The sequence below is a fragment of the Pectinophora gossypiella genome, chromosome 4 (assembly GCF_024362695.1).
Source record: "Pectinophora gossypiella chromosome 4, ilPecGoss1.1, whole genome shotgun sequence".
Lineage (NCBI taxonomy): Eukaryota > Metazoa > Arthropoda > Insecta > Lepidoptera > Gelechiidae > Pectinophora > Pectinophora gossypiella.
In genome coordinates this window covers 14867036-14891033 of record NC_065407.1, presented here as the reverse complement: position 1 = coordinate 14891033, position 23998 = coordinate 14867036, and the positions used below count along the sequence as shown (strand labels likewise).

Sequence of the window (23998 nt, the reverse complement as noted above, 5' to 3'; positions counted from 1 at the left end):
TGAATTTGTTATCCAACACTCGATTCTATTTACGATATCACTTAAAGCGTCCACTGATGAAATTTTAAGTGCGGCCGAATCAAATTTTTAGGTCGTGTCTACCCCCGCTTTTAAGCAGTACCAAGGATGAATTTAAATAAGCTTTCAACAACGTTGACTTGAGAATTGCATAAATATTAATGGTTCCCGGACTACAAGACTGATGGATATGGATTAACTAAAGGGAAATTTCTTTGAGCATAAACTTGAAGTAATGTGTCTATAGCAAATTGTTTCTTTGTCGTTTCATGAATATTAATTGTTTGTTTTAACAGGAATTTTGTAAATTCAGTAGCTCCGTTTGTTTGAGTGTTAGGATTTGTGGGGGCTTACTGCCGACATCGGTCGTTAATGCGACGTCAGGTTAGGGTGTGACGTTTGTAAAGAACATTAGGCGGTTTAAATAATGTCCATATGTGTAGTGAAAACATAATGACATAATAATACACTGCCAACGAAAACACGTGTTTGGAACATGCTCATTTCACCATAAATTGATGCTCTATCAGAAATTAATTTCGTTGTTTTCTTTGTTTCAGGATTACACGCGATTAAAATAGTGAAAATTGTAGTGCCAGAAATAATCCAATATGGAGTACAGGACGCCGTGATATTAGACTGTGATTACACACTTGGTAATGACACAACGGGTTTAGTGGTGAAATGGTTTTTCAAAAACAAAAATAGGCCAGTGTATCAATGGATAGCGACGCAAAAACCTCAGGACATGGGGATATTGAGGGGTAGAGTCGATTTGCTTTATAGGGCTTCGAGTGACCCTCTCAAAATGCACAGAGCATTGAGGATAGTGAAACCTAACACGGACATTTCTGGTGATTACACCTGTGTAGTATCGACCTTTATGGAGGAAGATTCGAGAACGAAACAGATGATTGTTTTCGGTGAGTATTTTTACATTTTTACTATCGTACTTATCAAGAAAGAACAAAAATATAATATTTTTATTAATCCACGTAAGTCTTCTTCGGAGATTAGCCTACCGTTTGTAATATCTGGTTTTTTGTTTTGTTTTTGTTAATATGTGTACAATAAAGAGTATATGTATAAATATGTGTATATATTGTCAATGTAAAATCAGTTTCACATATTTATATGTATATGTAAGGTACTTTTACAGAAATTTTATTTTATATAAATCTACTGTATTTGGAAATATTCTTAAAGTATAATCGTTCTGAATAGATAATATTATGTATTGTCATGATACAATAATATTATGCCTATATTGTTAAGATACTACCTTTATTTCAAATAAAACAAGCTTCGAAAGCCTACAAGGCTCAAAAAACAATTCACTCGAGTCGAGATCTAATTTGAAGTGAAGACGAAAAGTTTCAACCCTCGAAATATTTCTTAGCGAGAGTAATGAAACTTGATATTGTACAGAATTTCTCTTGGAAATTTTCTGGGGCGAAACAGGCTTTTACAGAGCCGACAAAACATAACTTTTGGCACTAAAGTTATATGAAGAATACTTACACCAAATTTCGTATTTTGCCAGACCAGCTTCTCGTAAAACGTTTACTTCCCCATATGACACGTTCCGAGACCGTCGTCTGCCACAGTTGTTATTCGCTTCAAGTTGAAAGAATTCGCGATATAGTCATTATTATTCAAAAGCAAACTATCTCCGTGGTTGCTGGGCTCACGATCCGGAGGTCTCTGATGGGAGAAAAATCACTTTGTGGTCTCCAGTTTGGTTAGGGCAATACCGGCTGATCACCTGATTGTCCGTAAGTAAGATAATCCGTGCTTACCTACTGATGTAATTATGAAGTCGTTACATGAGCCATGTCAGGGACCTTTGACGGCTCAATGATAACCCTGACACCAGGGTTGATGAGGTTGGTATTACACCTAACAACCCACACGTTGGAAGACGATTCGAATGCAAACAAAAAAACTTAAGATGCTATCTCACTTGAAGGATATATTAGCTGACAAAAATAAAACCAGGTTTGAGTTATCAACCTTCTACCACATGAATTTTATGATTATGATAAAAATAAATCTCAGCTTCTCTTTCTTCATTGGAAACGAATTCCACAATCATGTCACAATGTCAACAATCACAACATGTCTCATGTAATGACTACGTGCTTTGGTACTTCAAAAATAATAGCTGGAACCACTTTATTTTATCACAATTGTTTAATTGTTTTTAAAGCTACAGTTTCGAAAGCACAGTATAGACATAACGTAATCAGATGTGTATTTGACGTTGTTACAACCTTCAAGATTAGTTAAAACAAAGAAATGACCAACGCTATTAGCACCTCATACATCACCAACAAAATGATTCTTTAACCCTTTAACGACACAGAACCCGCTTGAAAGCCACATCTCGCACCATACCGCAATGTTTTTTGTGCAGATAAGCAGTTTTATTCATGCCGGCATCTGTTATCCGCATCACATCTCTTTTTATGCCGATAGCAGTTGGAGGGCTTCTGGGATATAAAACACCCCGCTGCCACTCTCCATGAGTGGTGACTTCTCCGATTTCATAACTTACACCATTAGCTTTGGACAAATAGTGAGAGTTATCCATCAGTAATGAGTCATCAAGGAGTCCGGTAAAAAGAACTAGATCCGATTGTGGATAGTAATTAATAAATATATTTTTATTTTATTAGTGTATGTATTAATATGTATGATTGTATATGCTATCTGTCCTCTTCTCATCTGGGAGAAATTTCTGTTAGAAAGTTGTGCCTTTGCTCTTTCTTCATGTTATCATATTGAGTTTTTGTGCTAACCTGTGTACAATAAATTATTACATAAATAAACGTAATAAAATTGTGTGTATCAGACTTTTATCACACTATAAAATAAAATTAAATTTAACTTAGATAATTTAAGTTGTGAGTTATAAAGACATCATCGTGGCGCCAGCAACAAAATTTATGATTTGTTCCATTGATGTATAATACGTTACAGTATTGACTTATCTGATGAACTGGCAATCAAAATGTAAACACTGGAGAATTTCCACTCTTGCATTTTGCAATTACGTAAACATTTATACCATGTCAACATGCAGACAAAGCACAAAGGTTTGTCGCCTCAATTCTTATTAGCACAGAGCATATGTCTGAACTCTGCTAATTAGCTAGTAATTGCCTTGCATAAAGCATAACCACAGACAGGTAATTAGTCCTATCTGTGCCTACATTGACGTCCCTTTGAATAGGATTCAAAAGCAAGCAAATAGGAACAAAGGGAAAAATGCCAATTTGGTGTCAGTTGTAATCAAAGCCTTTTTGAACTCAAACAGGAAACAGATTTTCTGTTTCTACTATTTGTGGTGCTCTTTACAATTTACACGTCTGATTTTTTTTATTAGCCAACTCCAAAGAAGAACGGGTTTCAAATTGCTCCGTATACTTCTGTAATATTGTTGGAATTGCACAGAATTGCATAGAATTATTTAGACCACCAATAAGATGGAAGGACGACATCGTACGGCACGCAGGATATGGCTGGATGACGATAGCCCAAGATCGTCAGAAGTGGAAAAACACGGAAGAGGCCTACGTCCAAAATTGGATATGAATTTAGGCTGATATAGATAAATAGAATTATATTTGTCCACGCATTTCTCAAAAACTACAAATCGTATTGCAATCTGTTGTAATCTATTATTATCTTTTCTACCAATAAAGCTCTGAATTCAATGTTATTAAGAGAAATCTGTCATGAAAGCAATATTGCTATTCACGTACTGGAGGCCCCGGGTTTGTTGTTGAGCTAGCCTGTATTGAACTCAGCCGGCTTATTGTATTGAGCGTATACAGACCCCCCGCTTCATCTTATGATCTATTTGAGAAAGTTATTGATGAAGCTTTATGCAAATTATGTAATAAAAGCAAACATGTTATCGTCTGCGGTGATTTCAATATTGATATTCTGGAAAATTGCTCATTAAGTACTACATTCAAATCTTTATTTCTGTGTTATAATCTTGTAAATCTTTTTTCAGAACCAACCCGAATCACGTCACAGTCCGCGAAATGTATCGATAATATTTTTAGTAACTTAGAACCTTGTGATAAATTAATAATTAATAAATTAAAGTCAGATCACTGTGGTCAACAAATATCTTTCAACTTATTTATTGACCGCTCTCTGAAAAAGGATGTTACATGCAATCCCATATCAAGTAGTCGTTTAGAACAATTCAAAGATAATATGTCAAACAAATTACCAGAACTTCCTTACTGTGATGACCCAAATTTGTTATATAACTCCCTATTTAATCTAACAAAATCGGAAGTTAGTAAAGTATTTAAGGCAAAAACAATTAAGAAAGCAGACACACCAATTTTTAGTGACTGGGCGACGGTAGGAATTTATAAGAGTAGAAACAGGTTGTATGAACTTTATGAAGAAAGAACATACAATCATAGCGTAGCTTTTCACGACTATGTAAAACGGTATTCAAAAGTTTTCAAACGTGTTTGCGTTACCGCGAAGGCAATGTTTGTTAGCAGTAAAATTAAAGGTAGCTCAGATATTATTAAAATGACTTGGAAAGTTATAAATAGCGAAAATGGGAAAGTCAAAGCACGCGATCTCGAGTATCAATTACAAATTGACGGTAAACTACTCACAACTGATAAGCAAGTTGCTGAAGCTTTTGAAAAATTCTTTACTGACATTCCATTTTCGACTACCAAGGACTTGAAGTCATCTCCTGCACTCGCTCAATCACTTGTAAAGGAGCACATAGATACGTCCAAAGTAGATAAACTAACATTTACACACGTGAGTCCTAGGGACGCCTTAAGAGCTTTTAAATCTTTAGAAATGAAAAAGACTGCAGATCTTCATGGTCTCTCTGTTAAAGTCATTAACTCCGTGATTGATTGCATAGCTCCCTATCTATCATGTATATTTAATAAATGTGTAGACAATGGTGTGTTTCCAGATTTAATGAAGCACAGTAAAGTCATTCCATTGTTTAAAGCTGGTAGTACTTCTGACCCTACTAATTTTAGACCAATATCTATACTACCCACGCTTAGTAAAATATTTGAAAAAATTTTATTACTGCAATTACTTCAACATTTCAATTTAAACAATTTAATGTCTAATAAACAATTTGGTTTCACAAAGGGTCGCTCAACAACCGATGCTGGTGTTGAGTTAATAAATCATGTTTTTCAGGCTTGGGAGGAGTCCAAAGATGCTATTGGTGTCTTTTGTGACCTTTCCAAAGCCTTCGATTGCGTTTGTCATGATATATTGATCGCGAAACTTCGTCACTATGGAATAACAGATAATGCCATCGCTCTTTTGGAGTCGTACCTTAGTGGCCGCGTTCAGAGGGTTGATGTGCATGGCTCCAGATCGTGTGGATCTAACGTCACTATAGGCGTCCCGCAGGGCTCAATTCTAGGTCCATTTCTATTCCTAGTTTACATAAACGACCTACCTAGTCTTGTAAAACATGAAGTGGTGCTGTTTGCAGATGATACCTCCTTACTTTTTAAAGTAAAGAGACGACAAGATTCCTTTGACGATGTAAACAACGCCATTTCAGAGGTAGTGGATTGGTTTACTGTAAACAACCTGCTACTTAATGAAAATAAAACAAAATATGTTTATTTTACGTTATCGAATGTTAGTAGGCCGCTCGATTCTATTATTGTAAAAAATAAGGAATTGGACCTCACGGATACTGCTGTATTTTTGGGAATTACTTTGGACGCTAAGTTGCAATGGAGTCCTCATATTGATAAGTTGTCCAAAAGGCTCAGCTCAGCAGCATTCGCGGTCAAAAAAATTCGTTTAATAACCGATGTAGAAACCGCGCGATTAGTTTATTTTGCCTACTTCCACAGTCTAATGTCGTACGGCATCTTGCTGTGGGGTCATGCTGCAGATGTGAACAGCATTTTTGTTCTGCAAAAGCGGGCCATTCGGGCGATTTACAAATTGGGACCCAAGATGTCACTTAGAAATAAATTTAAAGAAATTAATATTTTAACTATGGCATCACAATATATCTTTGAAAACTTAATATATGTAAAAAAACATATAGGATTATTTGCAAAAAATAGCGATCGGCACATTGTTAATACCCGGAATAAAAATAAACTTGCTTTACAAGTCAGTCGATTACATAAGATTACTAAATCTTTTAAGGGGCAATGTATACGTTTTTACAATAAGATTCCCATTGACATTCAGAATTTGCCTTTCAACTGCTTTAAGAAAGTAGTTAAACAAAAACTTTACAAAAAAGGTTATTATAAAGTTAGTGATTATTTAGAAGATATGAATGCATGGGATTAACTGTCTGAGAACTGATATTAGGCAGCTAAATTACTCAATTGTATATCAATATTTTATGTTTATTTTTTATTTTTTTTTAAAAGAACGTCTAGGGCCCTGTGCCGAGGTTTTTCTTGCAGCTTCTTTTCCCCGGCTATACAGGTTGTGAGAAGCTGCAGTAGTTTTAGGCGGATGAGACGTTCGTTATGTAAAAATTGACGATTCAAAGTGTAACTATGTTACCTACTGAATAAAGATATTTTTGAATTTTGAATTTTGAATTTGAATCCCGTTGACGACATAACACAAAAATCACTGTGTGATGGCTAGTTTGGTTAGGACATGACAGGCTGATCGCCTGATTGTCCGAAAGTAAGATGATCCGTGCTTTGGAAGGCACGTAAAGCCGTTGGTCCCGGTTATTACTTATTGATGTAAGTAAGTAGTCATTAGGTACATGAGCCATGTAAGGGGCCTTTGGCGGCGCAATAATAACCCTGACACCAGGGTTACTGAGGTTAGTAATTTACCTCACAACCCACACGATAGAAGAAGAAGAAGCAACATTGTTATCATTTGTCGTAGCCACTGACATCCTATAAACAAATAGACACAATCTCTGAGGAGCTATTTTCTAAAAAATCATCCGAAACGTGTTATGTAGATAATAAGGTCGTACCTTCTAATTAAGGTTTTATGGCTGTTTAAATATACTGCAATATGGGTTGTCACAACACCGTGACAAGTTTTGTGACAAGATTCGCTGCGGACACTTTTTTATAGAGGTTGTCTATTTGTTTTACTAGGTCTATGGTCGCACCAAAAATACACAACGCAATAAAGATAAACACCCGGCCTTGTCAAGCCTAACAAGTGTTTCCTTGCAGTGCCGGAGACGAATTTCCGGCTGATCCAGAACAAGACGGATGACGACACGGTGAACGTCATCTGTATGGCGGACGGCGCGTTCCCTGCGCCCAACCTCACACTCGCCACTCCCGAGAGGTAAGTTTATTTTTTTATAAATTTAACAGCCTCCGTGGTCTGGTGGTTAGAGAGTTAGGCTCACGATCTGGAGGTCCGGGTACAATTCCCAATGGGGGCATTGTTGAAATCACTTTGTGAGATTGTCCTTTGAATGTCATTGAAGTCAATTTTTACATAACGAACGTCTCATCCGCCTAAAACTACTGCAGCTTTTCACAACCTGTATAGCCGGGGAAAAGAAGCTGCAAGAAAAACCTCGGCACAGGGCCCTAGATGTTCTTTTGTAGCGTTTTTGTTTATGGTTTTAGATATTAGGATATCTCTTGATTGTCCAAAAGGAACATTATTAAGTGTTTCGACAATATCATCTTTGTGATTCGTAAAAACATTGGCAAAGCCACAAGTAATATGTAGACAAGTCTAAAAGATTAGTTGATCAACTTGTCGCTGATATAATTCAGTGGGTCTTGAAAAGCCACATTGAAGCAATTGATCTTAAAAAGCAAGAGATATTGCAATTTGACATTTGTTTATAAACCAATTCAATAAATGTCAAATAGCAGTATCGCTCTTTTTAGATGAATTGCTTCAATGTGGCCTTTTAGTTACCAGTGTGTAGGATGAAACAAATTTCATAGGCACGTAAAGTAGTCCAAATTATTTAAATGTCCAAAAATCGACAGTGTACGGAACTAACAGCCTCCGTGGTCTAGTGGTTAGAGCGTTAGGCTCAAGATCTGGAGGTCCGGGTTCGATTCCCGATGGGGACATTGTCGAAATCACTTTGTGAGACTGTCCTTTGTTTGGTAAGGACTTTTCAGGCTTGAATCACCTGATTGTCCGAAAAAGTAAGATGATTCCGTGCTTCGGAAGGCACGTTAAGCCGTTGGTCCCGGCTATTAGCCGTAAAAACACCTCCACAAACCCGCAGTGGAGCAGCGTGGTGGAGTATGCTCCATACCCCCTCCGGTTGATTGAGGGGAGGCCTGTGCCCAGCAGTGGGACGTATATAGGCAGTTTATGTTATTATGTTATGTACGGAACTAACAAATGTACCATTAACCAATATGGAAACCTGAGCGCCTGGAGTTAGTAAATCAAGTTTACGAAAACTTGATTTACTAACAAGAACTTTCATTTAGTGAGTGCTGTACCTATAGGAGTAGATTTACTTAATGTTGATCTTTAAGTGACCTTCCCAACGGCGCGACGCAGTTCGTGAAACATTTACTATTTATTCATTTATTATTAACAAGCCAAAATCATCGAAATAACTGAATATTGTAAAATATGACACCTTAGTATACATTGTTAGTAAACGTCAAAGATTGTGTATTTTTTAACATCATCATCATCATGTCGTCCAAACGGCGACTCAGGTGTTGTTATGGCGGGTTTTGATGTGACTGGCGAAACCCAACTTCGACTTCAAGGTCTGATCACACGGCACACAATAAAGCTGGCCTGAAGAATTGAGTGGGTTATAGGTGGGTTTCGGGCAAGTATTTCTTAAAGCATAATGCTGTCATTAAAAAAAAAAAAATAAGGACTATGTTAGACGTGGTCCAATATTACCAACCGTACTTTCATATCGCAGATCAGAATAGATATCGAATCGCGCGGTGAGGAAGATCCCTTACCTGACTCAATGTTGATCTTTATAATACTAGTCTGCCCGCTTCAAACTTGTTTATAAACTTGGTCCTTGTAGCTCAATTACGTCTTTTGCTTCACATTTACGATCTAGGAGTGAGTCCACACGGGCGTGGCCTGTGCGTTGCGTCGTCGCAACAGTACAGTAGTAAATAATTTTCTGGGACAGACTTGGATTACCTACTAACCACGATAATAATAATTAATTATCTCTCTAAGTCTAAGTATGTGGCTGAAATTATAGTCTTTGTAATGTGTAGGTAGATATCAAAGTAGAACGTACGAACACTAATTATGTAGCAAATTAATTATTATTGAAAACGATAGACAGTCTTATTGTCCCAGGAATATCAATCAAATCGAATATACTTTATTAGCAGAGACAGAACTCAATTTCGACATAATACACGAATTGGAAGATCGGACAAGCGATCGTTTCTATAAAACCAGAACTGTCAAATCTTCACGTAAACGGACCCAATTCGAGCGGCGATTGATTGATAACTCGCCACCATACGATTTGTCATAGAATCTATAACGAATTACTTATTACGAAACGTTTTCTTTGGCAAGTATTTGTATGGAAATACTGTCTTGTGGGATCATCAATAAGAGCGGTCAGAAGTACTTATTGTTACTTAATTCGTAAATAAAATTAGAAAATAAGATAAAAAGAAAAATGAGTTTGATTTTTTATCCTCTTAAACTGGTTTCTATGTAGGAAAGTGAGAATACTATGGAAGGATAATGAATGGGACGTAAGGCAGTTTTAAAAATTAAGAAAGGGGAGTCTTTCGGGCGATGTCGGTCGGTTGAAAGGATTTTGTTATAATATAAGGTGTAAAGATATTTAAAATATCCCGTGTTATTTCTATATCCCACATCTATTTAAATATTAGCATTTTATAATTTATCTTTGACGCTGTTAAATACCCTATTATAACACCACCGCTTCTTAACAGCATTAAACCTACATAAAGTCCCAAGCCAAATTTATGAACATGTGTCATAATCCTCCCACTGTGACCACACACGTCCCGACGTAGCACCTATTCCCCCGATATCCGACCAAATCCGTTTCCATCCTCAAACAGTGAAGTTTCTCTTTCCTGTGATTCCCCTCTAATTTCCACCCAATCGCTTGACGAGGACGAACGACCAAATAAGCATGATCTCCCTCGCCCTTCTTATTAAGCGGCGTTTTAGGCATCAGACGTTCTCGCGGCTAGGCTAAGCTGTATCAAGATAAAATGGATGCAGTTCGATGCATAAGCTACCAGCGCATATAGTAACCGCATTGCGGGAAGTTGTCGTATTATATGCTACCAAATTTGATATCAAACGTTTTGAGTTCAATGATTAGTGTGTTCAGTTCTAGTGAATTTTCCTATTAAATTAGCTTGGAACTGATATTTGTATTAAAATCTGTGAATCCGTAATTCCTGATTAATATTCAGTGTTTTGAATTGTTTAATGATTGACCCTTGCGGATTTAATTTTCGGTCGTAATATACTGGTCATAATGATGTCATTTATAAAGCAGCGCTTTTGCATTTTATTATTGAAATTACTAATTTAGTCATTTTTGTAAAAGTAGCTTCATTAAAAGCTAGACCTGTGTATTGTTCAGGTTAAGCAACCACTAATCATCGTCTTCCTGGGGTTATATCAGCGCCAAGGAGATATTTGCTGTCTTATTACAAAACGAAGACAAAATATTATACTGGCCCCGATTTCTACAGGCACATTCTAATTTTATTTAAAGTTGTAACTGTCATTTTCTTATCCGCCGAAAAGGAAAGGGATGGATGATTGACAACTGTTTATTTTAAAATGAATGAATAACCCGGGCGAATAAAATAGGCATCTCGCTCATATGCATCGTTTGACGTGTTCTGTCAACTTAACTCTATCGGGTTATTACCCAATATAAAATAAAATTATATAACCGCCGCGCATGGAACAGATTCAAGAAAAGGTTAACGTCGTGTCTTATAGGAAAGTCAAGGGATTGGCCTTTGATAGACTGGAATGGAAAATGCTACACCGACAAGAGCGTGGCTCTAAAATTGATGATGATGAACCGCCGCGCAATTGTCGCAGATTCTGCATTAGGTAATTATAATTTTTGCTAAGGTCGACCTCACAACCTACACGATAGGAGAAGAGATGGGTTCGCCTAAGGTATTCCTAAAAGTACCTACTCAAAAGGTACAATCAAAGAGCAAAAGGAAAATCACTGAGCCCAGCGAATTATTTGTAAACAGTGGTGAAATTAGCAACCATTAGTTGTCATAACTATAAAATTTATGTCTGTAGGTATTTTCGGTCTATTACAGACACGACATGTAACCAGGAGGTCTTAAGTGTAGCCAGTTAATATATTATTTTGCAAGAAACTGATTGGACTTTTGCATCTTATCGTACAAACACTCTATCGAGAAACATTAAGTTCGAATAGTTTTCTACACAAAGATGCTGTTCAGAATAAATGGAAAAGTTTCCATTATGATCGGCGAATTTGTAAAAGCAGCACAATTGACGATGAATTTCAACGTGAAAGGAACTTGGCAGCATTTCTAGGGTTCGAGATTAAATCTGGAGAATTTCTAGCGCCACCTGGTATACAGGCGTGCCAACTTTCGTGTTACCTTCAAAATATATTATGCTTTGTTAAAATTTCAAGAGTTTCGTAAGCTAAAAAGGTTTTACGAAACTTATTCAAAACGCTTGTGAACGAAGAAGTAATTTTGTTTTTTATGAAAGGTAAATGAGCTTCATTATAGTTGTGTCAGTCTCTTGGCGTTTCAGTAATAATTCAGATAACAAACTTTACAACCAATCCTGGTTGGTAAGCTCAGTCACTGACCTAACATTCTACGTGAGAAAAGTGACAATATGTCAAAACCGATGCAATGCAATGTAAATAACGCACATTTTCTACAATCATTATACTTACATTTATGATCACTTATCACTTTCAGATGTTAGTAACGTTATAAAGAATACAGAGGGGAATGATTCAGTTCACGATTCTGAGTTAATATCAAGTAGAATTTTCCGTCAAAAAAAAAAACATGAAAAATTAAGATTTTTTAAATATTTTCAGTTCAGCTTCAGATCAACTCAGAATCATGGTTTGAATCATCCTCTTCAGTATTCCTTATGGTGTCCTTAACGCCCTGCATATCACATTGTCCCATTTTATAAATTACTAGCTTTTACCCGCGACCTTTGTGTGTGTGGGAGCGCATGTCAAATTCAAGCATCTAACTTATGCAGTTTAAATTTTTTCATACAAATATTTTTTTCCTGCTAACTCCCGTTCCCGTGGGAATTTTGCAATATATTGTTGCAACTAAGCTTTAAGTTTACTTAGGTACCTGCATGCCAAATTTCAAGCGTCTAAATTAAGTGGTTTAAATTTTTTATACAAAAGGATTTTCCCGCTAATTCCCGTTCCCGTGGGAATTTCAGGAATTCCTTTCTTAGTGCACCTCTACGGTACCTAAGCTACGTCCCTTCCAAGTTTCAAGTGCCTACGTTTAGCCGTTAAGGCTGTGCGTTGATATGTCAGTCAGTCAGTTTCTCCTTTTATATATTTAGATAATGTACTATCATTACGAGTTGCTATGTACAAAATAATATTATTGTTAATATCATGAAGCTCATTAAGAGTCATAATAATAATAAGATAATGTTTACTTGAGACCTATTTACATTATTAACGTGTTTACTTCTGAAACAGTATTACTTTTATGTCAGAACGTCTTATTTACAGAAAAGTGGCTTTAGCAAAATAAGTAAGTAGATTTCCTATGAAAGAAAACACGAGGAAAATATATGTCTGTATACAAGGCTGGCTCTGTCAAATATAACGAGGAAAGTTCTAATACACTCACTGATTGACTCATTACATAATATAACATAAGCTCACGACAATATCCCAATTGGGGTAGCTAGACATCCATCGCTAGATGAAGTATACAGGGTGTTAGTACATCGTAACGAAAACTTTGAGTGATAATTCAGACCATGATTTTAAGTCGATATCAAATGGAATTTACTGTCGAAAAATAATTAATTTTTTATTATTTTGAGTTCTATACTTTTGCGACAGAAAATTCCACGTGATATCAACTCAGAATCATGGTCTGAATTATCCATTAAAGTTTTCGTTACGATGTCACTAACACCTTGTACACCCACACGTCACCAAGGTTTCTGTTCATCAAAATCATGATTTTTATCATGTGATGATAATATACTTACACAAATACATTTACGCCCGCAGTTCCTAATAGGGTAAGTCACAAATAATCAAAGACAACTTGCAGCTACCGTTGATACGAAGACCTAATATAGATATTATGAACCTTATGGTGAGAAGGGAGCAGCCTATCGCCCATAACAACGGTCTATCAATGTAGGAATCGCTCCACACAAATCCCTCTCTCGGATTTTACGTCATGAACGAGGAAACAAGCATTTGATCGTGTTCTATATGACAATGCCCTCGACCGAGTAAATGTTTCACACACGTGATAAAGTACAGCATTATGCGCAGAACAGATAAGGTTGATTTTTGCTTTACCATATGCACATATTTTACGCGCTTCTCAAACGGGGAGCGCTAGTTCGGACCCAGTTATTAATTAATCTTAAGTTCAGTTTTCAGTAACACAGTTGGCTCGACCGTTACAGACTGCGAAACGGCTCACCACCTATCACGTTGCTCTAACAGAAAGCTCAGTGAGGTGTGGGTACTTAGTACAGATTACGATGGATGTACCTTTGTCTATTTCATTGGGATATAATATGAGCTTGTGAAATGTTATATTACTTGACCGAGAAGCCTCCGTGGTCTAGTGGTTTGAGAGTTAGGCTCACGATCTGGAAGTCCACGTTCAATTCCCGATGGGGATATTGTCGAAATCGCTTTGTGAGACAGTCCTTTGTTTGGTAAGGACTTTTCATGCTGATCACCTGATTGTCCGAAAGTAAGACGATTCGTGCTTCGGAAGGTACGTTAAGCCGTTGGTCCCGGTTACTACTTTCTGATGTAAATACGTATTCGTTACATTAGTCATGTCAGGGGACTTTGACGGTTCAATAGTAACCCTGACACCAGGGTTGATGAGGTTGGTAATTCACCTCACAACCCACACGATAGAAGCCCGTCTATTAGCCGTAAAATCACCTGCAGCAGCGTGCTGGAGTATGCTCCATACCCCCTCCGGTTGATTGAGGGGAGGCCTGTGCCCAGCAGTGGGACGTCTATAGGCTGTTATGATTATGATGACGACTCGCATGTTTCTTTGGCATGTGCCTACAAGGCAGTAATGATAGAAGAAGTATAATATATTTTGAACGAACTTCCGCCTTCATATATTATGTCCCGTAGAATTCTCGTGCTCCATTATTCATGCATCGTAAACGTGCGTTCCAGCTAATTCTACGCGTAGGAAGTTGTGGCTAAAACTGCGGTTCGAACTTGGGTTTTACTTTGAAACTTCGTTAAAAAATTATCAAAACGAACGCAACTCTTTCAACCTAAACATTAATTTTACTAAACAGGGAACTTTGCAAGTATTTTTTTCTCTGAACCCCCATTTCGTGTTAGAATGTTGTCAGGAAACGCTGATCATTTTGAACGTTCTTATATTTGTTTCTCAAGGGAGCGTATTTCAAAATCTCAAGGGAGCATTAAGCTATGGAGGTCTAAGTCCTTTTCCCAAAAGTGTCCCAAAACGTCCTTTTACTAAAATGTCCCTTCACCACATAAAATTGTATTTGTACCTTATTTACCTATTTACTCTGCTAGGTTGTTGTGACGAATAATATTTGGTTAGATACCTTACTTTACCAGTCCTTTAAGTAGACCTTTTGAAAGACTATATATACTTAAATATAAACATAACATAAACAACCTACTTATATATTATAATATATCCCTTCACCGGACACAGGCCTCCCCCTACCCCCTCTCTTCTCTGGTTCTCACCACTGTGAGACCAATAACCGACCTCATCAACCCTGATCTCAGGGTTACTATTAACCTGCAAAGGCCCATAATACGACTCCTCTAATGACTACGCACTTAGGTAAACAGCCGGGACCGACTGTTTAACATGCCCTCTAAAGCAGTAATTGAACCTGCGGGCTTAGCACCGTAAACGTGCGACTCTTTCTCGCCTGGACATACGCCACCCGTCACTCTCTCACAGTACTGCACAGAAAGAGACAGATGATCTCTGTCGCGTCGAGAAAGAGTCGCGTGCTTACGGTGCTAAGCCCACTGGTTGAACTGTACTTTACATACATAAACAAACTGACACCTATTTCTAGTGACAGTGACACCTATATCTACTGAAGAAAAACAAGAGAAGTGTGTCAGAATCGAAGCAAATAGAATTTCGAAGTATCTGATTACGCCAGCGGAAAGCTATACTTTCCTTCATAAATAAATCCAAAATACTTACTTTCGAAATATCCGTAAGAGCCATTTCTTACCTGTAAGTATATTACCTATTATTATCATAATTTCATATAACTCATCAACAAGAAAGCTGAGAGCTTCTCATGATTTTATTATTAAGACTTCCCTACATAGAAAATAATATCTACCATTGTCCCCAAAATAAAACCTAATATAGAGGTAGAACGGTGAAGACCTATTCATACAATGTACCTAGACAATGGCTAGACATAAGAGAAAATTGGGCACAAACGTTATTTCCTGCGGGTCCTAAATTCTCTGATAAAGTTAACCACAGGGTCTGTATTAGACTTTAGTAGAACCTACAACTGGGTAGTTTCCTTGGTCAAAGATAAATTATAAAATTGTGATTACAACATAAAGACAGATCTAAAATAACAAAAACACTTTTGTTTCTTTTTAACGTATTTAATGAATTTTAATAAAAAGAAATTAATCAACCCTTGTGTGTCGATAGCGATAAGCGCTGAATGAGGGAAATCGTCTACCACGCCGGCACTGTCGGACCTAAAGTGTTTGTTGTCGCGAGCTGATTGGCCGCCTCTATGGCTAGAGTAATCAGATCAGGATCGTATATTATGTCTTTCGGGCGCTGATACTTTTTCGTACCGTCCCTAAGCGGGATGTATTCGGAAGCCGCAACTACCAGGGGATTTGGATGGTGCGGATTAGATTCGAAGAAATAGATATGGTACAATAACTGAAACAGATGAATTCGAAAGATCAGAAAACAAAAACTAGCAATAACATAGTCACGGAAATAGTTATCAGTGGTAATGTGAGTTTTTTTAATAAGGTTCGCACTCAGAATAAGCCGCAAAATAAAGTTGGTCTAAAGGAGATCGTTTTCAGTGATAAGGCCCCAGTTCTTCACTACATTGGTAGGTTGTTTCTGTACAAAGATCCTTGTAATTTTCTAAGGAATACACCTATACAAAGCGGAAATGTTCTGCTTTTATCTTGGAATTTAAATCGGGACGAACTCATACATATGAGTACGAACTCATGGATGATAGTACTCATTGATAATACTTAGTAGATACTTAAGCCAACGAACTCACAACAAAATATTAGTTCAGGAAAGAAGTAAATGTTCCATAAAACATTGAAAGAATAACTTTCTGAGAATACAAACTGCTGTACCTAGTAGCAAACCAGTTAATCAACCAAATTCTCAGTAATCCCGGTGCATTAAATTTTGTCACCTGAATTCTGTACAATGTACAGCTGTTTCTGTCTGTCAATACCCATTACTGCCTCTTGCCATCTCTTTCCCTCAAACAAGGAGCATCATTACTGTCCGATCGATAGATTCGTGTATTCAGTTAATTATTATCTTACACAGATATTAAATTATTATATTATTGATATTGGTTTTATGCTTGACTGAACACCAATACAACTGATTATATTCATAATGTGTTATTATTATTAAAACATCATAGAAGGGAAAGTAAAAGGGAATAGGAAAAGGAATACCAAAAAGTGAACAAATTGAAGAGAAGGCGAACAAAGAATTGGCCTTGATAGACAAGAATATAAATGCTACACCAACCAGAGCGTGACTTTTAAATTAATGATGATGAGGTTATTATCATACCATACCGCGGTTATAAACAAGCAGCAAAGACAGAGGGTAGACAGATATGTCTGCCGTTAGAAAATTATGGATCTACCTAATCTACTCCAGTCTCATCAGTCATCCCGTGATCATGGCACTTACAACAATGTCGAAATATCGGGAGTCACCCACCTACACCACCAAATATCGGGAGGGACCAAGGCTTAACGTGCCTTCCGAAGCACGGAAAACTGAAGAGGCACGGATGAAAACTTTTTTTTTGTGGTCACCCAACCTATGACCGGCCTTTGCCAAAGTTGCTTAACTTCAACAATCGTAGACCCAGCGCATTAACCGCTGCGCTCCGAGCTCCTAAACTGTACAATACAATCGAGCTATAAAATGTATTTATTTGCTATTTTATCTACAGGCGGCTGGATGGCGTTGCCCACAACTTCAAGGTGGTCAACGGGAGGTACTCTGCGGTAGCATCGGTCACCTTACGAGACGCTGATCTACCATCGCCAGCAGAATTCATCTGCACCTTGAGAATACCTCAGGCAAAGTACGCCGTGAGGAAGGAAGCAATTTATTATCCAGGTGAGTTGTTTTATCATTTCTCGTCTTTGTACCGAGTAGCAAGTAATAGAATGTTTGAAGTTTCTAAACTAAGTAAGTAAGTATGACTAAAGAGGGTTTCGCAATGTTAATGCTTCAGAAATGTGTAGATGGAAACGTTTTGTTTGTGCTAGTTGGAGTTAAATTATATGTTAAACTTGAATAAATAGAATGAAAAGAGGATTAATGAGGCAGTTTCAATTTTCAAAAAATATTAACAAATCTTTTACCTTTTTGGGGTTAAGACCACCACATTGAAAAAAATCATCTAATAAGCAACATTGTAAATGTCAGCGCGTATACAAGTGCGCAATGTCAACCAATGAATCTTTTATGAATTGCTTCAATGTGGCCTTATCAACCTCCCAATTAAGGTGATATGGCTTTTAGCCTACTCAGCAGCTACTGATTTTATCCAAAGCAGTAAAAGGGGTTGAGGTCAACATGCATTCTAAAGAATATTCGACCTTCGTTACTGAAACGCGAAAAGAAAGAATATTTCCCTGACGACTGATGCGCGTCCTTTATTAAAAAGACCAATTTCGGAATAATATTAACAACACAGTGATAACCAGCCGGCGAATATCATTTTCTATTATTTTTAAACGCAGACTAAGAATTAAGAGCGCGCGAACAGGATAAAACGTGACGACGTAAACAGAAAGCTGTTTATTTATTTAAAACAAGCAATTTAACCGCTTTATAAGTCGACGAACGTCATTAAAGCCGAGAAGTGGGAGCGAGAAGAATAAGGGATGGGATTTTTTTCTAACGGAGGCATGAAAATAACAATTCCCGGAATAATTTGCGAGAAGGCCATTTAAGCTTTTTATCAGCAAAAAGTTTGTGTACACAGCTATCTAAACTGTTGGAGAGAGATGAAACATTTTCTGCAGGCAGTCCTTGTGAATAATTTTATGCTTCGTTAACTCCATTGTGGTAGAAAAAAATCGCGTTTAATAGAATATTGGGTGGGTCAACAGCGAAAACATTTTCTTTAGGGTGTCTTTACATAAGACGTTATTGCCTAAGCCTTGAAAATTATCGTTGGGTCACAGGCAAGATAATGTCGTTGCGTCATAAAAACAACCTTTCCATTTTATTTTTCAATGTTCCTTATACTACTCATATTATTTTTTACAGTACCTACTGTTTTTGTTGTTGAAGTAATAACTAATAATTTTCTTTCGAAGTAAATTATATTTTTTTAGTCTATTATTAAGTAGCAACTCGCCCATAACTTTGCTTCCATGTGTATTGAATTTTTATGGCCAATCATAAATCCACTTTCCATAGCTTCGTATATTAAACAATGAACCTTTTTTATGATTTTTCATCTTGTTACCAGCTAAATAACTTACTTTTATGTTACGAGACATAATAAAAGTATATTTTTGCAAAGTTAGCAAATTGATATCTTAATTACCTAATATTTATAGTGTTAATAGCTTTCATAGAAGCTCCAGTTATAATAGATATTAATTTGGATTTAATCTTAAAGTGCCTCTTGGAAATCTGTCGGTTCATTTAATGAAAAGTCAACATGTCCTGTTAGGTACTCGTAGTTCCGGCGAAGTAATTTTCACCTCAAAAGCATTCTTCTCATAATTGGACGTTGAAAGATGGATTGTTATAGATTGAGTTTTTGTATTTTTTGACGATACGCGGTCTTGCGGGGCTAATTTGTTTTGGCAAACTATGCGATATATTATTATTGGGTAGGTCGATAACGTAGTTATTATTTTCAAGACTGTGTTTTATTTTTATTTGATGTGACTTATTGTAGATTTATATCACTAAGTATTCACTATTCTCTGGTCAATTGGTAGCGCAAAAAGATTTCAGTGAGCAATAAAAAATAGCGTGCCTGACTACAGTAAGGGTATATTCGTTAGCAGAAACATTTTTAGAATATAATACTGCTATACAAAATGATAAGTTATGTAACACAAAACCAGAACAATAATCTCCTATGCAAAGTCCGCTCTGTGTAAACTAGACTCGTAGAAAAATACATGAATGCAAGATTACTTATTCCATCTTTGTTTGCGCAATCAGAATTGTGTGAATAATTTCTCAAGTTTAGCATAATAAAGTCATATTATGAGGTCGGTCTACTCGCATCTCAGAAGCTCATAGTCTGCTTAAATATTTAAATTAGTGGCTTTGTAACGACAAGATGGATATTTTGAACCCTTTGAATCCTCGTAGATGCTTTAAATGTTGAGAATTTTAGTTGGTACTTACTTAATGGAAGGTTCGGTCAAACTAGCAGTTAGTAGATTTAAATACTTTGATCATTTGGCAAATTAACGATGTAATAAGAAAATATGTGTTTGTAACTTTAGAACGAAAAATACAAGCAACCTGATGTCTTCTGTCTTTGCCAAGTTTACGAACGATTACGAAAATATATCATGAGTTTTATATGTCACCTTCCGTCAAATCCAAACATTTTAGTCGATTAGACTGTCGGTTTCGAAATCGTTTTCAACTTGGCTAAAGCCCCTGAAGACTTATCAGTTTCACTAAGATTCCTTACTTTACTTTATTTACCTTCTTGCTTCGTTCAACCATTACTTACATTATCAATAATGATGATTCTGTGGGAAGGCACGCTAAACCAATGACCACAAATTTACTTAAGTACAATGATGTGTGCCATTGGCCATCTAGATATTTTTGATTTTTGGAAGACGTCTGTCGTCTAGTAGAAAACGTGGATACATTTCGAAAAAAAAAACATAAATAATTATCTTCTTTATGGTCAGTAAGTTAGCACACATCATAGTGTGTATTTTGTCAAATGCACCTCAATGGAGCTTTAGCGGCTCAATAAACACTGATTGCTCAATGATATGCATGATAGTAATTACTAGTGGTAGTATCCAATTGTCTAAAATTACGACATTAAGTTACGATCTACAAGTGACTTTATGAACATTTTTATGAACAAAAATGTTATTTTGTTAAATCAGGTCCAATCAGCACCACTCCAGAGATGCCAACTGCTGCTGATATGCAATTGGCTGCAGCCGTTGGTTCAAAAGGTACAGCATTAAAATCAAATTATCTATAACATGAAGTATTAAAACTGGCTAAAACCATCGTCACTGCTCAGGAGAAACAGTCATCCACCAACATGGTATGGTGTCACTATTTAAATTCTTCTTTAATTATGCTGCTGACAAGCCATTACAAGGCAAGCTTGTCCGAACAGCCTAATTGAAAACTATGTAACAGAATCCATTTTACCGATCATTATTTATAAACACATCTACAGTCTTAGAAGCGGTGTCGATTTACTCTTCCAATTAGTGCTGTAATTAAGGGATGGACAACAGCTTTAAGATTAAATTTCAGTGTCTTCGAGAACCGTTATTTAATTTCCCTGATAATAATTTATGTCATACATACAGAAATTGAGCCCAATCAGAAGAAAATTTCAAACTATTGTCAATACGAAGTTCTGGGATGAATTTGAGAACTGGTGACATGGTGTTCAGCCTCATCTACATCAATCATCATAATCAAATAAAAACGTATTTTTTTAGATATACTATGAACAATATAAGCTGCTGGATGCCTAAAATGTTTTGCCACTACTCCCAGTTGAATAGAGAAAATCGACGGAATTCCACTTTTTTACTATCGATAACTTACTTAATTTGGTTAGGCAAATTTGTCATCTACTAACAGAGTTGTTTATGTTCTACAGGAGCTACTCTTTACACAGCCATCACGGGAGTGCTACTGCCAGCGTTAGCTCAAATTCTAATAACATAAGGAAACCAAAAAATAAGGTAATACACATTTCAAATGTCCAAACTTGGAAATATTTATATATCTTTTATTAATTTTGTCACTAGCTGTTTTCTAATTTGTCTGAGAGACGTTGCTGTAACACAGTTGTCTCACGCGTTGAGCTTATTTCACCTTTGTTTATTATTTTGTCCACTTTTTTACTTTTTAATGTATTTTTTTAATTACATCTTTATTTTTATTATATTTTAGAACCACTTCTTGATATTCTGCATCTTATATTTTACTCTTTTAAGTACAATTGTTATGAAAGTGGAATCTGAAAACGTTTCCCGAATATACTCGTATAGTGATATTAGAATTTAAATGCTAAATAACGATTCCTGTGAAAATATATAAATTGAAAATGTAATAAGCTAATCAAATTCACCATTTAATATCTTAATATATATTTGTTTTTTGTTTCAGGCGAGGTCCAAACAAACACTGAACCTAGTTGAAAAACGATCACTGTAAGTGAACCGTCATTAGTCATCTAGTCCCAAAATCCAAAGCCATGTAACTGTGAACGGTGATCCCGCAAGGACTATTTTTAGGTCCTAAATTTTATAATTGTCATAGCTTTTATGTGTACTACATTACCTTACTGCGTGTTAAAAAGCTAAAATAATAATCGTTACTACTTAAGTGTACATCTCTACGATAGTATGAACTTCAAAAAAAAATATTTTTCTTAATAATGAAAACCAATGATAGTTAAATGTAAATATTGCATTTCTTAAAAAGAAAGTGTACAGGTGTTTTTGTGTAAGTTTAACTCCAGGCCTAAGAAACGCTTTCTGGCTTCAAGTACCTACGTAAATGGTGTAAACGATCAACAAAACTGATTGAGTAATTATGATACTTGGTACTACTAGTTAGAAAGCGTTATAGTTGTTGTTAGTAATTTACTTTTCATTAGTTAAAAATGTTTGTTTGGAAACAGTTTCATGTCTAATCAGTGAAAACGGGCCACAATAGACACGCCATGTGTAAATTAGCAGTACGTTTGCTAGTTGTAAAAGCTAATCAGAGAGTTTACCCTTGTTACTTTTTAGAAAAATATCAGTATACGTTATCGATATACGATTTAAAATATTTTTTTCTGTTATTTAGACCTTTTAATTAAACAGATAACGATTCTCGGATATTTTTATTCAAAATTGATTACGAATATTTTGAATTATTGAATTGGAAATTTAACTTTAACCTGGTATAATAATTTAGTTACGATTTATAACATTGAAGAGTAAGCTTCATTCATTTAATGAAAACCAAAGTTTTATTTATAAATATTATTATGGGAGACGATATACGTATAACCTGTACAAATTTAAGGAAATTATTTAAGTCACTTCATGTTTCATCAGGGGTTGTTCCCTTCGTAAACAGGGTATCATTTTTAGTTCATTTAATTTCAATTTTAAGTCACGATTCGATATGAATTTTGGACAATATTTAAAAATGTAAAAATATTTGAGCCCTTATTCGTAGACTTGTTGATAATTGCCGTGTTATTTTGCTATTGTAAATTAAAAATGCATGTCTATTCAAAAAATGTATTTAAGTAAACACTGCAAGTACTCACCAAATTGGTAGAATACGTAATGATTTAAATCTTAACCACATTAATAATTCGATGTTCATGAATAAGGGCACTTGTAAATATTTGTATGGAATTTATATGACTAGGCTAAAAGTAAGTTTTTGTTTGTGTAAGAAAGGAATAATGATATTTGCTGTGCATAATGCTGATTATGGATAAGATCCAGTCAAGACTTTTATTGTGAGATTTCTTAAAATAAATAAAAGGATCGTTGTGTAATTCTTTGCTTTATTTCACTCCTCCTATAGCAACAGTAACACTGATACTGTTAATACTGGGGGTAAGCCAAGTTGCAAACAATTATGGCAATCAACAGTAAGGGTCTTCTCTTCTACTCTCTCTTGTTCTTCTTAGAACAGTAACATTGATTGGATTGACAAAATTATTATGCTGACATAAGGTGAAATGACAATCCCATATATTTTATCATTGTCACTGTTGATAGTCTAAATCTTTTACAACTTGTCTAAAGCTCCTGGTGTTGTGGTACTGCCGTACATGAGCCATGTCAGAGGCCACAGGTGGATAAGTAATTACCGTGACGGAATTAATGAGGTCGGCCATATACTTTATTAACGGCCTCTGTAGTGCACTGGTTGAGCGTTGGACTCACGACCCGGAGGCCCCGGATTCGAATCCAGGTGAGGGCATATCACAAGAATCACTTTGCAATCCCTAGTTTGGTTACAAGTAGGAATATTAGGCCTCGCATACCCATTTTCATCACTGGGTCCATCGAAGCTTCGAAGCTACCTTTTCCGAAGAGCTAGTAATTATTGCCTGTTAGTCCACTGCGCTGACCTATACCGGATTAATGAACACCTGAGGCCACTATCCAACTTGTTATCAGATTTCAAGTTGCTACAAGACCCTTTGACGTAGTTTAGCTACATATATGTACTGCAGCGAAGATGGGAATGCTCACAGGCGGTTA

General features: G+C 36.2%; 1 protein-coding gene across 1 annotated transcript in view; it reads left to right on the top strand.

Moving 5' to 3' along the window:
• The window catches only part of LOC126382401 (uncharacterized), an 85504-nt gene extending 62221 nt beyond the window's left edge, over nucleotides 1-23283 (top strand). The window contains exons 2-7 of the mRNA XM_050032250.1: nucleotides 579-941; nucleotides 7227-7344; nucleotides 17470-17639; nucleotides 20636-20707; nucleotides 21376-21460; nucleotides 21888-23283. Coding sequence (XP_049888207.1) covers nucleotides 579-941; nucleotides 7227-7344; nucleotides 17470-17639; nucleotides 20636-20707; nucleotides 21376-21443 — 791 coding nt within the window. The 3' untranslated portion in view covers nucleotides 21444-21460; nucleotides 21888-23283. The remainder of the gene's footprint in view (nucleotides 1-578; nucleotides 942-7226; nucleotides 7345-17469; nucleotides 17640-20635; nucleotides 20708-21375; nucleotides 21461-21887) is intronic.
• The last annotated feature ends 715 nt before the right edge of the window (nucleotides 23284-23998 follow it).